The 14,245-nt window shown below is 37.8% G+C and overlaps 1 protein-coding gene and 1 long non-coding RNA gene across 6 annotated transcripts in view; one reads left to right on the top strand and one right to left on the bottom strand.

Annotated features, from left to right (window-relative positions):
- The window catches only part of LOC137645855 (uncharacterized), an 89,193-nt gene that overhangs the window by 35,316 nt on the left and 39,632 nt on the right, over window positions 1–14,245 (top strand). Inside the window, exon 2 of the long non-coding RNA XR_011045357.1 lies at window positions 3,403–3,471. This is a non-coding gene — a long non-coding RNA (uncharacterized lncRNA). The remainder of the gene's footprint in view (window positions 1–3,402; window positions 3,472–14,245) is intronic.
- Window positions 3,016–14,245, bottom strand: part of LOC137645853 (calmodulin-binding transcription activator 2-like) — a 142,446-nt gene continuing 131,216 nt past the window's right edge. For 3 of the 5 annotated variants that reach the window (XM_068378840.1, XM_068378839.1, XM_068378843.1), the window contains one exon: window positions 3,016–8,734. In XM_068378840.1, coding sequence (XP_068234941.1) covers window positions 8,544–8,734 — 191 coding nt within the window. In that variant the 3' untranslated portion in view covers window positions 3,016–8,543. The remainder of the gene's footprint in view (window positions 8,735–14,245) is intronic. The other 2 variants (XM_068378842.1, XM_068378841.1) reach the window with 2 other exon arrangements.

Genomic DNA, 14,245 nt, shown 5'->3' on the forward strand with positions numbered 1-14,245 from the left:
AGCTAAGGTTTGTATAGTTAGGAAAAATACAAATTATCTATGAATTTGTCATGTTGAGAAGGTTGACTCTTTGAAGGACGATCAAATTAATAGTCATTTGTTACAAGAATTTATTCGTAAAATTGATGCTAATTTAGTAATAGTTGAGAATTTTGACGCAAGCATTTGTGAAATTGCTTCAGAAGATGAACTAGATAGTATTATGCAAGCAGCAAGAGATTATCATTATGAAATGCAGAAAACTCTCAGAATTTAGAGTAAAATTTTATAATTTGTTTGGAGGTAAGAATACTCCTCAAGATAGTTCTAGTAGAATTGTTAAATTTCCTCTCCCTCCTATTCAAATTCAGAAGTTTAAAAACAATGCAGTTAATCCATTTGCCTATTTTAACTTTAAGAAGGTTTTTGATATTGCTTTGTCTGGTATGCCTAACTTAACTAATGCTCAAAAGTTTATTTATTTAAAAGGTTATTTGCTAAGTATAGTAGAAAACATTACAGGAAATGGTGAGGGTTTTGAATTGGCTTTTAAGCAATTAGATCTTAATTTTCTGGATGAAGAAAACATAATTGATCAAGTAATAGGTGAAGTTTTGAACACTTCTGAAGTAAAATCTCTTAGTGAAATAGATTCTTCGTTTAGACCTTTGAATAATAAATTCATTGACTTGAAGGGACTTGGTATAGATCTGATTGAAGTCGATTAGGCTGCTCTATTGCTAATTAGCAAAATTGTAAATAGGAAACTTCCTAGAAATTTTTTGATAGAACTCTCTAGAACTACAGGATAATCTTATCCTAATTTTAACCAGTTGTTAGATAATTATCAGAGTGTTATTGCACACCTTAGTTTAGGTCATAATGAAAATTCTGGTGCAAAACCTAAACTTAAATATGAAGGTAAAGACCGTAATTTCCAACAATCAAAGTATAGTAATAAATCTACTGCTAGTAATGACACTAATAAAGTTCAATTTACCAGTAAACCTTTATCTTCTGGTAGATGTAAATTTTGTAAAGAAACAGGCCATAACTCTTCTAAATGTACTAGATTTGATACTTCGCAAGCTAGAATAGAGCTGAAGAACTAACTTTATGCATTAAATGCTTGAGTGATAGGCAAAGGGCCTCGGAATGTCCGGGAAATAAATCATTATTACCTTATAAATGTTTTTCTTGCAATAAATCTGAACATCATGGAGCAATGTGTCTTCATACTATTAAGGATTTTGGTAAAAAAGTATTAAGTTGTTAATCAGGGTCTGAAATATTTGTTCCCTTTATTACACTCAAAGTTGGTAGGGGTAGGAAATCTTTTAAATGTTGTTTTCTATTAGACACTGGAGCCCAGTTTAGTGTTATTAATAAACAAAACACAGGAAGGACTAAGAGGAGTGTCACCAAGAACACCATCTCTGCATGGATTCGCAGGTTCGTTGACCTGGCACTGAATCCAGGCCCTCCTCCGTCATGTTGTCCCAGAGCACATGATGTCAGGGGCATAACTACGTCCCTGGCCTTCAAAAGAAATTTTTCAGTGACGTAGGTCTTTCAAGCTGGGGTGTGGAAACTGCAAACCACGTTCACATCCCACTACCTGCAAGACGTGACCCACAGGAGACTCGATACGTTCTCTATCGGTCCTGTGGTGGCTGTACAACAGCTGGTTGAAAACCTCAAGCTCCTTATTGGACAAGTAGCAGAAGGTTGAGGGCATTGTTACCCGGTTTTAGTCTGCATGAATGAAAAGGTTTGACTGGCCCTTATCCTTTTCTTCATCATCCCCTCTCTTGGGGGAAAGCAGCATCCTGGGTTCTCTGCATAGCTGACCTCAAACCACTGCAGGTAAACCATGCTCCCTTGTGTTCCTAGTATTAATATTAATACTGTTACGTCCCCATACCCTGACGAGGTGGTATTGTGAAAGTCCTAGTCTACAAGTTTCCATCTAAAGAACTTTAGAACAGCTTTCTAGGATGAGTCACACTTCTTCATACCTTCACACACAGCTTGCGTAGGCCGCAGACCTTGCATAGCAAGGTTTTTGCGAGGTGCAGGGACTCTTTATTTCTTGAGTGCTAACACACTTAGATAAAGAGCCCCCGGGCAAAGCCAAAAGCCAGACTCTCTGGGACGTCCACCCTTCCTAATGGGTGAGTCACCCCTATTAAATAGCGCAGTTTGTATTCCAGTTACGGAACAAATGTCAAATTCGTAGATAATTTGTTTTTTTTCCTAACTATACAAATCTTAGCTATTCAACCAAACTTGCCTGCCAGCCCTATTCCCCTTGAAGTCCTACCTCCAAGCAAAGTGAGCTCAAGCACAGGTGTGTGAGAGGGGGTGGGGTGGTTAGCATGTTACCCTCCCCTACCCCCGCTAACTAGTGGTGTGGGTAGTAAACCCTCGTTAAAAATAAATGGCTTGTCATTTCAGCTACACCGAAAGTAATACCCCTATTAAATAGCTAAGGTTTGTATATTTAGGAAAAATACAAATTATCTACGAATTTGTCATATTTTAAATTCAATGCTTGCTTTGACAGCCAGTGTAAATCAATTAGTACAGGGATGATCCTTTCTCCTAGTGGGACACCTTTTATCAGTCTTGCTCCTCTGTTTATTATGTTTTGTAATTTCTTAAGTGGTACTTCTGGTAAATTGTAATACAGTAGATGGAGTTGCCATAGTTAATCCTGGTAATAACACAGTTTATCACAAGTTTCTTTACAGAATTTTCATCCAAGTAATTTTTTATAAAATAATGTTGGTACTTCTGGGGAATGCAGACCTGTGAACTGTCCATTAGGTTGAGTTATTTCTTAGGGATTGACTAGGCCTTAAGTACCAATTATGAACTCAAAATTACCTTCAGATTAGTTATACTTCCCATATCTTAGTTAAGTTTTTATGCCAAGATGAATTTTTTTTCACAGTATTCAAGTAACTATTAAATCAGTCTAACTGATATTAAAAGGGCAATAATTTGGTAATAGAAACAGCAACATATGTGACGCAATCCAGTTTTATTCTATTCCAATTGCAAAATTCATTAACATTCCTAAAATGACCTTAAGTACTTAATAAAAAAATAAGAAAGAATTATACAAAGTAACAAACAATTTACATTTAAGTAAGTAACATGACATAGTTTTACTACTGGACTGACACTTGTATAAAAATAAAATCAGATGATCAGTAGTATTGACAGACTGGCCTAAGATGCTGATTATGTATAGAAATGAAATATAAGAACGATATTTTCAAAAGTACAATATATAAAATTTTTAAAGTCATCCATTTTTTCCTGCTCTTATGCATCCAATTAAAATACACTCTGCCATTTGAATTTACTTCAAAAATAATATTTCATATTAAATACAGCAAGTCTTTCTTTTTTCAGTTTGAAGAATCAAAAATATAACTGCTGCTAGTTTAAGGATGAAGCTTGTGCTGTTAGAGAGCAAACATGGTGAGCAATTGTATGTGACCAACATATTTATTTTGTTCATAGTTTACAAAATTAGTGTTCATAGTTTGAATTACCTGTATAAGTGTGTCTTAGAAAGTTTGAAAAATTAATATAATTTTTGCTTGATGAGCATACCTTTTTAATGAGCAAAATCTTAGTACAAGAATCTGCTGAACTCCAATTATAAGGCAGGAAGAAATGTCATGTGTTCACAGGAAGATTCAGTACTACCTTTGTATCTATTGGAGACTGCATTGTACCCAAGACCTTCAGCTTAGTAACGTTATAAAGGTAACAGTTAACTTTAAAAACTATAGACCCTTTTTAATTATCACAGAAATCAACAACACAATAATCTCATCCCATAAATTCGTGGATTGTTTGTCACATTTTAGAGAGACTAGGAAAAAGTTGCAGGAGTAGCAAACAAGAAAAATGTTTCAGAGAAGAATCTGTCTTAAGACTTGCTACAGTCTTCAATCAGTTAATAGAGAATAAAATTTATAACATGATCAACAGCTATGTACATCGTGTGGATGTTAAAAGGTTTTAAATCTTAGGAATAATATACAGTGCTTTATGTACAAGAACTTTCCTGATACTTGGCTCTTTACATGTCCTCTAACCAGAGGTTCTGAGCACCCTTTCTGGCAAGGTATCAAAATTAAGCCTCTGTCTGTGAATAACCAAAGACTTGTAGTTTTCCATAACAAATGAAAAATAAACTTTGATCATCAATCAATGTCTTGTTCAGGAATTTTGATTTAAAAAATTCTGTAGTGAATTACTGCACCAGTCATTAGTTTTCAGAGTCCAGAGGCCTTTTAAATCTACTAATTTGGTTTTCTCTAAAACTACAGATGAAGAATAAAATAAGTTGCCAGAAAAATAGACTGCCAAAAAGCATGGACTGGCTAACCGCTGTGTCTCATCATCCTAGCATACTATGTGGTCTGTGAAGGAATTGAACAAGTATCCTCCTTTTCCATATATTTAGTTTGCTAAAATGCTTGAGATAGTTTACTGTGGGCTTACTGATTCTCACTCTAAATAGTACCAAAAGTACTTGTAATGTTTAAGAAAATTAAGACCGTTTTATTTCACTCAATAAGTACTACTGATATTGGAGTTGTTTTACTTTGTCGTCTCACATATCCAAAGGAAAGAAAGAAAAGAAAAAAAATTTCATTGTGACTATAAGGAGACTGAACTTACTCCAGTGCATCTAGTCATTTACACCTAAACAAAGCAAGCATGAAGATTTAATACTTTGTTTGAAATACTGTTTCATGATATCTTACAGTGGTTTATAACAACGGCATATTAATTCAGTAGATTCGGGGAAGAATTTAAAAACTTTTAATGGTGCAATACTGACAGTAGTACTTACTCAAATACAAGTAAAATATCTTCGTTTTCTCCATTTGATCAAGAAAGTGTTAAGTGTGCTTGCTTCGTTTATGAACTTAAATTGAAAAGGCAATTGTTGTAGCATATCTCCTCAAATTGGAAATAGGATATGATCATAACTACAAATACTGGTGATTAGAATCTTGAAAGATCTCAGTTTCATAGGAAGTGCATTTACATAATTTTATGAACCATGACTCCAATGAAAAATAGTTCGTTTTTTCTTCTATGCAGAATTTCCTACAGTTTGTCTTATAATGAAAATAGTGTGAACTTTTGCTGCTGTCTACACACAGCGACTGTTAATACTTTTGGGCTAAGTTTCAAAATAAATGCTGGCAGTGAATTTCTAAAATTCACAACAAAATAAATGTTGTAGATCTTGTAATCTACAATTTTTATAATAATAAGCCACTCTGCCAAGCTTCTGACTCTTCAGAGAGGAATGAGACTGGGGGAAAAATAAACAGTTGATCACAAGGGTGAATCAAACATCATGCAAAAAACACTCTTGGGATCAAATATTCTATATAGTATATTATAGAGTAATTAAATACTCTATACAGTATATTGTAGAGCAACAAAATACTCTATGCAGTATATTGTAGAGCAATGAAGAAGACAAGAAGATCTCTAGACTCAAAGAGAGAAATCAGTAAAGAAAAATAAGCATATACTTTGAGTCTAGAGATTAGTAATTCTATAAGCTGGTATGTCTCTACATAATTAGCTATTATGAATAAGAGAAAATGGACCTAGACTGGTCAGACATCCAGCAATATTCATGGCCCTTAGAGTATAATCTTTTGTTTTCGAGCAAGAAAAATAGATATTCCTTAGGGAAGATTGAATCAAGCACTGCAGAATGAAAAATACTTCCCTTCTCTATTTTCATTAAAAAGCATAATGCCTAACTAATGTTCATCTAGTAGAAAAATGTGGGTAGGTCACTAATTGATGGCTACGAGGGGAGGGATGGGGAGGGGGGGGGGACTAGTTGAGGTGTCTTGGTGAACCACCCACTACAAGAAACCAGGACTCTGTGGCACTGGGAGGACCGGCCTCTATCTTGAACCACAAAACACCACAAGTGCCACACCAGAGCTCTTGTACCAGTGCTCATCTTGGGAGGGTAGGGGGGGATGCAGCCCTCAAACACCCTGGACTGTTTTGTACCATAACTTCAACAGTGTGATGTTTATTGATTTTTTTTTTCCGTTCAGACTCAGCCAACTGTGAATGATGTAATGAACCTGCCCAGTGATGCATTGAACATGTTCAATGATGCAGTGAGCTTGTTCTTACTCGTCACGCAGGCTGATTCAATCCTTATAACACATGTACAATGTATGCATCAGTAAGCTTCACTTGCTCAACTTTTAACAATGCTCACTGAAAGCACAGTAGCTCAAGCTATCTTCTCTAAGTATATAAGAAATTCATATGTCAAAATATAAGGGAAAAGTTTCCATCTATTCTGATGACACTGAATATCAAGTATATCAATTTTAAAAATAGTTTTTTTCTGACAATAATTATGTATAAACACTTTAAATACACATTTTCAAACAAATATTAAGGCCAAAGTAATATTATGGAAGAACTTATCTTCAATAACATTATGCTGTATTATTGCCATATAAGCCTTCCTGTTTTATGCACTATTCTGGCTACAGTGATGCATGGGAATAATTTGTACAATGCTTTAATTAGTTAACTGGTTTTAAAAAACTGACTGTTTTCAAAAAGCAGTTCCCCATCTGATGAATGTTGTTGTCCACAGAGATAAATTTAGCCATTTTAGATTTGTATTAAAGTATATTTACTGCAATGTATTTCTAGATAACTTGAACATTCCACAACAACAATGAAAAGAGAAAGAAAAACATAGATAAATATTATTCAGATAAATTTTTTAACACTCCAGTACTTTCTTATAACTTCTGAAATACACCAATGTCTTATGACAAAATTACGAATTTATGAACAGTTAACATTAACAACAATTAGTTTTTAATTATGGAAATTGTACTGACAAAGACAATTGATATATACTGGTGATCATACTTTGTGGTTGTATCAATAAAAGTTATGCACCAAAAAAAAAAATAAAAGGGTAGCTAACTTAGATGGCCTTCATATGTACAATACATATACAGATGCCTAACAAATAATTGAAATTCTTATATGATTAATAACAACAGAGTACAGTATAACATACAGTATTGTACTTCAGTACAATGGAATTTTCAGTCTGTTCTTTTGGAACTGAAGTTCTTGTAAGCTGGTGATAAAATTCAGTAGCTCAAGTACTGTAAACACACAAACTTAGAAGTAAATGTTTACATGTACCGAACGATGATCGTGAATTACTTATAGGGCTGTCATTGCCAAGGTACAGCATTAAGTAAGTGAGGCATGTCGTGTAAAAAGTCTGAATGCAAAATGGCGAGTAGCCGTCATTTAATCATTACATGTCTTTTAAGGTCATTTGTGGTGATTTGCTAGAAAATAATAGACATGCTAAGAAAAAAATTATAAAAGGAGCTTTAAAAAGATACTTAGTAAAACCAGTATAATGTACATCCAAGGATAAAATTAATGGAGTTTATATTATGCTAAAAATTTATGTTGAATTAAGATGACTTGTTTGTTGCTAGATTTGAAATTTCTAGTAAGATAAACAAACAACCACTAAATTATTGTATACTAAGGTGTAATCATGTCTTAGAAATAATTTGTCTCAGGTTAATACTGTACTATATTTGATAATTGTTAAACACAAGAATCTATGGAAATACTGGGATTCTGATAAGTATAATGCAATAATTTCATAATTATTGCGTAGATGTCATTATTCTCTTAAGTTCCATATTGAAATACGCAATGTATTTATGATGAATTCAAATCTTCAATGCAATCGAATACTTTTGAACTAATGAAATAGTATTGCATAGAATGTCATGATTCTATTAAAGCTCTTGTAATTGAATTATTGTTTACAACTGGTTTAGTGTTATAAGTTTCCTCTTGAAAAAGATTTTAGACGTATGAGTAATACATACATTATTTTTTGTTTATTTTACATGTAACAAATACTAATCAGGAGTAAAATACTTTATAAATGAGGTAGTATGAGATTCAAGAACAACGTTAGGATGTGAGAATTAGTTTTGCTTGATAAAAATATAATACTGTCAGCATGAAGAATGCTTACTCTGAGGATATACAGTAATATTTTATTAACATTTCTCATTTTATTTCATCTGGGGATGTAAGCAACAATATTCAGGTTAAAACTCCCTTTTAAGCAAATCATCATAAAAGGCAGTGGTGGTAGCTCGTGAGTCAGCACATTTTGTGTGCTGACACTGAATTTAGAAACTGGTTTGCAGCATAATACATAAATTTTCTACAACCATTATACAGTTACATTCACGAAAATAATAAATTCCCTTACACATGCACTGAAATTACTATATAGCTTTGCTATCAGAAAGGCAAATCACATTGCAAATAAATATTCTTTTGACTTGTTAAGGTCACTAGAGCTGGAGCACACACAGTGGCAGAGTTTATTCTGTCCTTTTCTCCTGCATCAATAAGTCCACAGTGGGTGTGGCTAGACATTACCAACTACAAAATCACATATATCTTCTTGATTAGAGAGCCCTTGGCAGCTCCATCCACTGTAATGATGCACCACTATGAACACTCAGCCTTGATACATTAGTCAGGGCCTGTCCACATGAAACACTTGACCAACGCCGTTTAAGATTCAACTTGCCTTTTTCCGAGGATACTTGGCAATTCTCCTTTCCAATGGCTTCAATGACAGTCCTGATGGTCAGTTCTGAAAAATTAAATAAAATTTGTTACACCATGTTAGTCTCTCTATAAAACAGAAAAATTTATCAAGAAATCAACATAATTTATTTCAAAACATTTTAGGAAAATTGTAAACCAAGATTTTGCATATTAAAGACAGTTTGTTCTTACATGAAATATGAGCCTTTGTCTTTAATATAGGACACCTTAGCAGCATGAACTAAAATGGTCATTTAAGCTTTGAAACAAGTGTTGTTGTTGGGAAGCAGGAGAGTGAAGGTTACTACTCACATTTAAGACAGAGGCTCCTCCTCAATCATACAACTGCAGTCTGATACAGACAAGACTGCTGCTGTCTGAATGACTGCTAGCTGCTGAAGTGTTTTTGTGAATTGATAAATTATATATAATTGTGTGGAAAAATGGTGACCGTGTAGTGATTTTCCTCCCTTTATCTTGATTGTGATCATATAAAATAGTCCTATTTCATACTAGACTTTTGTTCCTTTGTAATTGTGCTTTGGGTATAGTGGACCAAGTGTTGAGCATTATAGATTGTGTTTGCTATCGGTGTGCCTCTATGTTATTCTGCTTGTAGACAATGGAGAAAGTGAATTCTGTGCATAAGGTTTTAGTTTTGTAGGCTATAACACTATCAAATAAGTGAATTGGATTTTAGTTTGTGCTGTGCTATCCTCTTAAATTACTTTTGTTCCTACACTAAATACAAACCCTCATTCTTTACTACAGGAGACATTCTAGCGCGAGCTGGAAAATACGGCAGAAAACCTTAACAAGGTCGTTAACGACCAGGCCTGTAGTTATCCACCTGTTAGGGGTGGGGCACTGCCGGTCGGTAGCTACTGAATACCTTCAATCGAATTCTAGCTGTCGCAGTGGTAGCACCGCTGCTCCTGCTTTTGTTTGACTGGCAGACTAGCCTTTCTTTAGTGTGTTTTTGATTAACTTTTTCTTTTTCTTTTCTTTATTAGATGTGATGTCCTCTATTATGAGGAAATGTCGCTGGATTCCCCCGAAATCTTGTGGCACATTCATGTCACCACCGAAGGTAGATCCTCATTCCCTATGCCCTTCGTGCAGAGGTCATAGGTGTTCTGAAGGCTCCCCCTGCCAAGTATTTAGAGAATGGTCGCCCTCTCAGTGGGATAAGTTCGTGAAGAGGAAGAAGAAGAAATCCAAGAAGGATTAGTTATCTCCAGGTTCGCCGTCGAAAGGTAAGGAGTCTCGGGCCTCTTCTTCAGCCTCTCGATCTCTCCCTTCAGACTCTTCCTTGCCTCCTTCCGGGGGGAAGTCAAGGAAGAGCGGCACCATTGACCTAACCCCCATTCCCCCTGGTCAGGCGGATCACGTTGCCCCTCCTAGTGGGACAATTTCTTCCACCATCGGGAATAACTCTATTACCGCTTCTATTCCAGATCACGTACGAGCGGTATGACCTGCCCTTGGACTTCCTGGTTCTCCTTCGGTGGAAGTGTGGAACCAGTTCCTCGTGGGCACAATCTTACCTCAGGTCCCTTCTGTTTTGGAACCTTCGGGAGTTCCGGACCTCGCCTACATTCCGTCAACCCAGTCAGCAGCCGGTAACTTCAGCTCCCGCGGCGCCTACTTCGCTTCTCACTTGCGCTTCTACGAAACCACAATGTCGCAAGCGCGATCATCGCTATACCTCCTCCTCCTGCAATTTACATTTTTGAGGCAAAAGCATTTTTACAAGGTCAGAAACGCCAACCCTTCTCCTCTGACCCTGAATTCCCTCACAGCAAAGCTCACACCTGGCTGCTCTGCAGAGAGATTTTCTTCTCTTCCAGTCTCCTTCACCGCCACAGAAGCCTCGGCAATAGAAGCAGCGTCAATGTCCCTTCCAGACGCATTATCCTGGTTTGACACGTGGTCAGGCACAGTCAGCTACCTAGCGAGTCACGAAGACCTATCAAACCAAAACTCCATGCAGTCCCTGCAGGAAGTCCTAGTGGCTGGGGCCAAAACAATGGACTTCCTAACTGCTACGACTGCAACCATGTGGGGCAACTGGATTCTAAAAAGGAGGGAATCAGTAGTTTCCAGACTTCATAGGAGCATCAGTAAGACCGAGAAGTCAGATTTGAGGAACTCGGATCTTCTGCAACCTCTCCTCTTTTCTAAACAGGCAGTTTCCTCTGCCTTAGATACTTGGAGGAAAGAGACGCAGGACACTGCGATGCAAAAGGCTGCTTCCCTTTGCACAATGCAACAGCAGCCAACTCCACAACCAAAAACCACAACCGCAACTCCACTCCCAGCCAAGAGTCTCAGCCGCCCCTCTTTTATAGCCAAACCCATGGGCAGAGGAATGTTGGCTCCTCCTAAGGCTAAAGGCAGAGGGAGGAACCCTAGACAGAAATAGGGTCACGGCTCCCCCCTCACAGCGCGTAGGGGGTTGCCTGTAGGGGCGTTGGAGGAGGTGGAAGGCTATGGGGGCCATGCAATGGACCATCAAGGTGCTTCGTTGGGGGTACCGCATCACCTTCATAGACTCTCCTCCTCCTCCAATTCCTCCCCCGATCTTGTCCTCCCAGATCCCTCGGGATCCAGGGAAACAGCAAGCCCTAGCTCGGGAGATCCAGAGCATGCTTCTAAAAGGTGCCATTCAAGAGGTCTCCAACGCCTCCTCGGGGTTTTTCAGTCGCCTCTTTCTGGTAGAGAAAGCCTCGGGAGGTTGGAGACCTGTAATCGATCTCTCGACCTTGAACCACTTTGTGAAGCAAACTCCATTCAAAATGGAGACAGCAGCCTCCGTGACCCAATCGGTTTGTCCAGGAGACTTTATGGCATCGGTGGACTTAAAAGATGCATATTTCCAAGTGCTGATCCATCGCACATCTCGGAAATTCCTGCGCTTTCTGGTTCAGGGTCAAATCTTCGAGTTCAAAGTCCTACGCTGCGGCCTCTCGACCGCCCCACAGGTCTTTACGAAGGTTTTCAGACTCGTATCTTCTTGGGCTCACAAGCACGGAATACATCTGCTAAGATACCTGGACGATTGGCTACTCCTGGCCTCGTCCAGGGAGCTAGCTCTGGATCACCTGAGAAGACTTCTAAACCTTTGCAAGGACCTGGGGATCCTTGTAAATGCAGAGAAGTCTTGCTTGACTCCAACCCAAGTCTTAAACTATCTGGGTATGTCCATCAACACCCAGGTAGGGAGGGTGTTCCCTTCGGAAGACAGACTTCGGAGACTGGATCAATCCATCGCCCATCTCTTGTCTCCACTACCGCCTACAGCCAAGTCATGGCAGAGTCTTCTGGGTCATCTTTCCTCCCTGGAAAACCTAGTTCCAGGCGGAAGATCGAGAATGAGAAGTCTCCAGTGGCATCTGAAGACCCCATTGATCTCAAAAGATTGTTTCCCCATTCCTGTCAGTGGAGGTTCCAGCTCTAGTGTTACAAGATCCTCATTGGTGGTCAACCAGAGAGAATACCCAAAAGGACATTCCCCTCCAAAGCCCCAGTCCGAAGTTAAAACTCTTTTCGGATGCATCGGTACGGGGCTGGGGTTCCCACCTAGGCCCGAAATTAGCATCAGGAGTTTGGTCTCCGATAGAGCAAACTCTCCACATAAATCACCTGGAATTATTAGCAGCCTGGAAAGGCCTAAAATTCTTTGTAAAAGATCTACAAGGATGAGAGGTGATGCTGATGAGCGACAACTCCACAGCCGTCTCGTACATCAACAAACAAGGGGGTACTCTGGCAAGAGACCTCTGTCTGCTAGCGGTCCAGATTTGCCAGTGGGCGGAAGGTCACACCATTTCTCTCACGGCCAGGTTTATTCCAGGCCGTAGAAACATCGTGGTGGATCAACTGAGCAGGCATCACCAAGTGTTGAGTAGCGAATGGTCTTTGGATCCTCGAGTAGCGAAGACAGTAATAAGAGCAGTAGCAAAGGCAAAGGCAGAGACATTAAATGAAGTCTATAAAGAGATGGAAACACCAGAAGGAGAGAAGAAAATATTACAAATTGCTAAGGCCCAGATGCTTCATCTAAAGACCTGACACAGATAAGGCAAATAAAAGATAGCAATGATATAGTTCTAGCAGAAGAGAATGAAATTAAAAGAAGGTGGGAAACTTATTTTGAAGGAATATTGAATGAGGAGAACCCAAGAACAGTATTTGAAGATGGACTCCCAAACGAGACAGTTATCATAGGAGTTACTAGAAGAGAAGTAGAACAAGCAGTAAAGAAGATGAAAAATAGTAAAGCTGCAGGACTGGATAATATACCAGTAGAGGTATGGAAGAGTCTTGGAGAGGAAGGCATAGATATATTGTGGGACCTGACGCAGAAGATCTTCAATCAGGAAAAGATGCCAGAGGAATGGAGAAGAAGCCTAATCATTCCCATCTATAAGGGGAAGGGAGACATCCAGGAATGTGGCAACTATAGAGGCATAAAGCTGATAAGCCATACTATGAAAATATGGGAGAAGATAATTGAGAAGAGACTCAGGGATGAAATAATAATTGGTGAGGAACAGTTTGGATTCATGCCTGGAAGAGAGTGAACTGAAAAATCAAGTAGTTAAAGTAGTCAGAATGAGAAAGAGAGTTGGAGAACAACGTATTCCTCTTGCTACTTTAATTATAACATTTGATCAATGCAGATTACCAAATGTTATAAAAGCTGGTTGGCTATCTTATCAGGTAAAACCATATATTTCTTCACCATTGCGATATTATCATTGCCAAGTGTATGGCCATTTAAGCCAGAAATGTAAGGAAAAACTAAACAATAAGCCAGCTGTTTGTGCCAACTGTGGAAAAAGTAGTCATGGAGTATGCATGGTAAACCCTAATTGCATACATTGTGGGGAAGCACACCCAGCTACATCTAAAAGCTGTGTTAAGTTTATTTTTGAAAAAGAAATTCAGGCCATTAGGACCTCGTAAAAGAGCTCTTGAAAAGAAGATAAGACCAGGGCAACCTTTTTTTCAATGGTTCTGAAGAAAAACTTGCCAAACCAAACAGACGAATATTATATCTCTACTTATAAGATAAAGAAACAAATGAAGTACAAGGCCAAGGCAATTATTGGAAAGTACAAGATTGAATTTGTGCAGCATAACACAAGGCTTGCAAAATCAAATCACTGTGTAGCCTGAAACTGACTTGATCAGCTACTTTAGACAAACTACTTTGGTCAAAACAGGAGCTGGTATCAACATCACGAGTCAGCTGAAAGCTAAAGTAGGTGTAAAACTAAAATGGTATCTTATTTTCAGTGAAAGCACATTAGTTCCATGTAGTTTAACTGAAATAAAATAGCATTTTACTTATACACTTACTTGAAGTTTCACTTCCCTCTTGTACATAAAAAAAAAAATCACTAAATGTCCCAAATCGAAAATAAAAAAGATAGTTAATTTTTAAAAATTCAGCAATTATTAGCAAAACACAGGATATCTGCTTACCTTTGAAAAGCTGTATATGTCATAAACAACTAACAAAATTATCAAGGAACTCATTAATTTTAGG

The sequence above is a fragment of the Palaemon carinicauda genome, chromosome 8 (assembly GCF_036898095.1).
Source record: "Palaemon carinicauda isolate YSFRI2023 chromosome 8, ASM3689809v2, whole genome shotgun sequence".
NCBI classification, from domain to species: domain Eukaryota; kingdom Metazoa; phylum Arthropoda; class Malacostraca; order Decapoda; family Palaemonidae; genus Palaemon; species Palaemon carinicauda.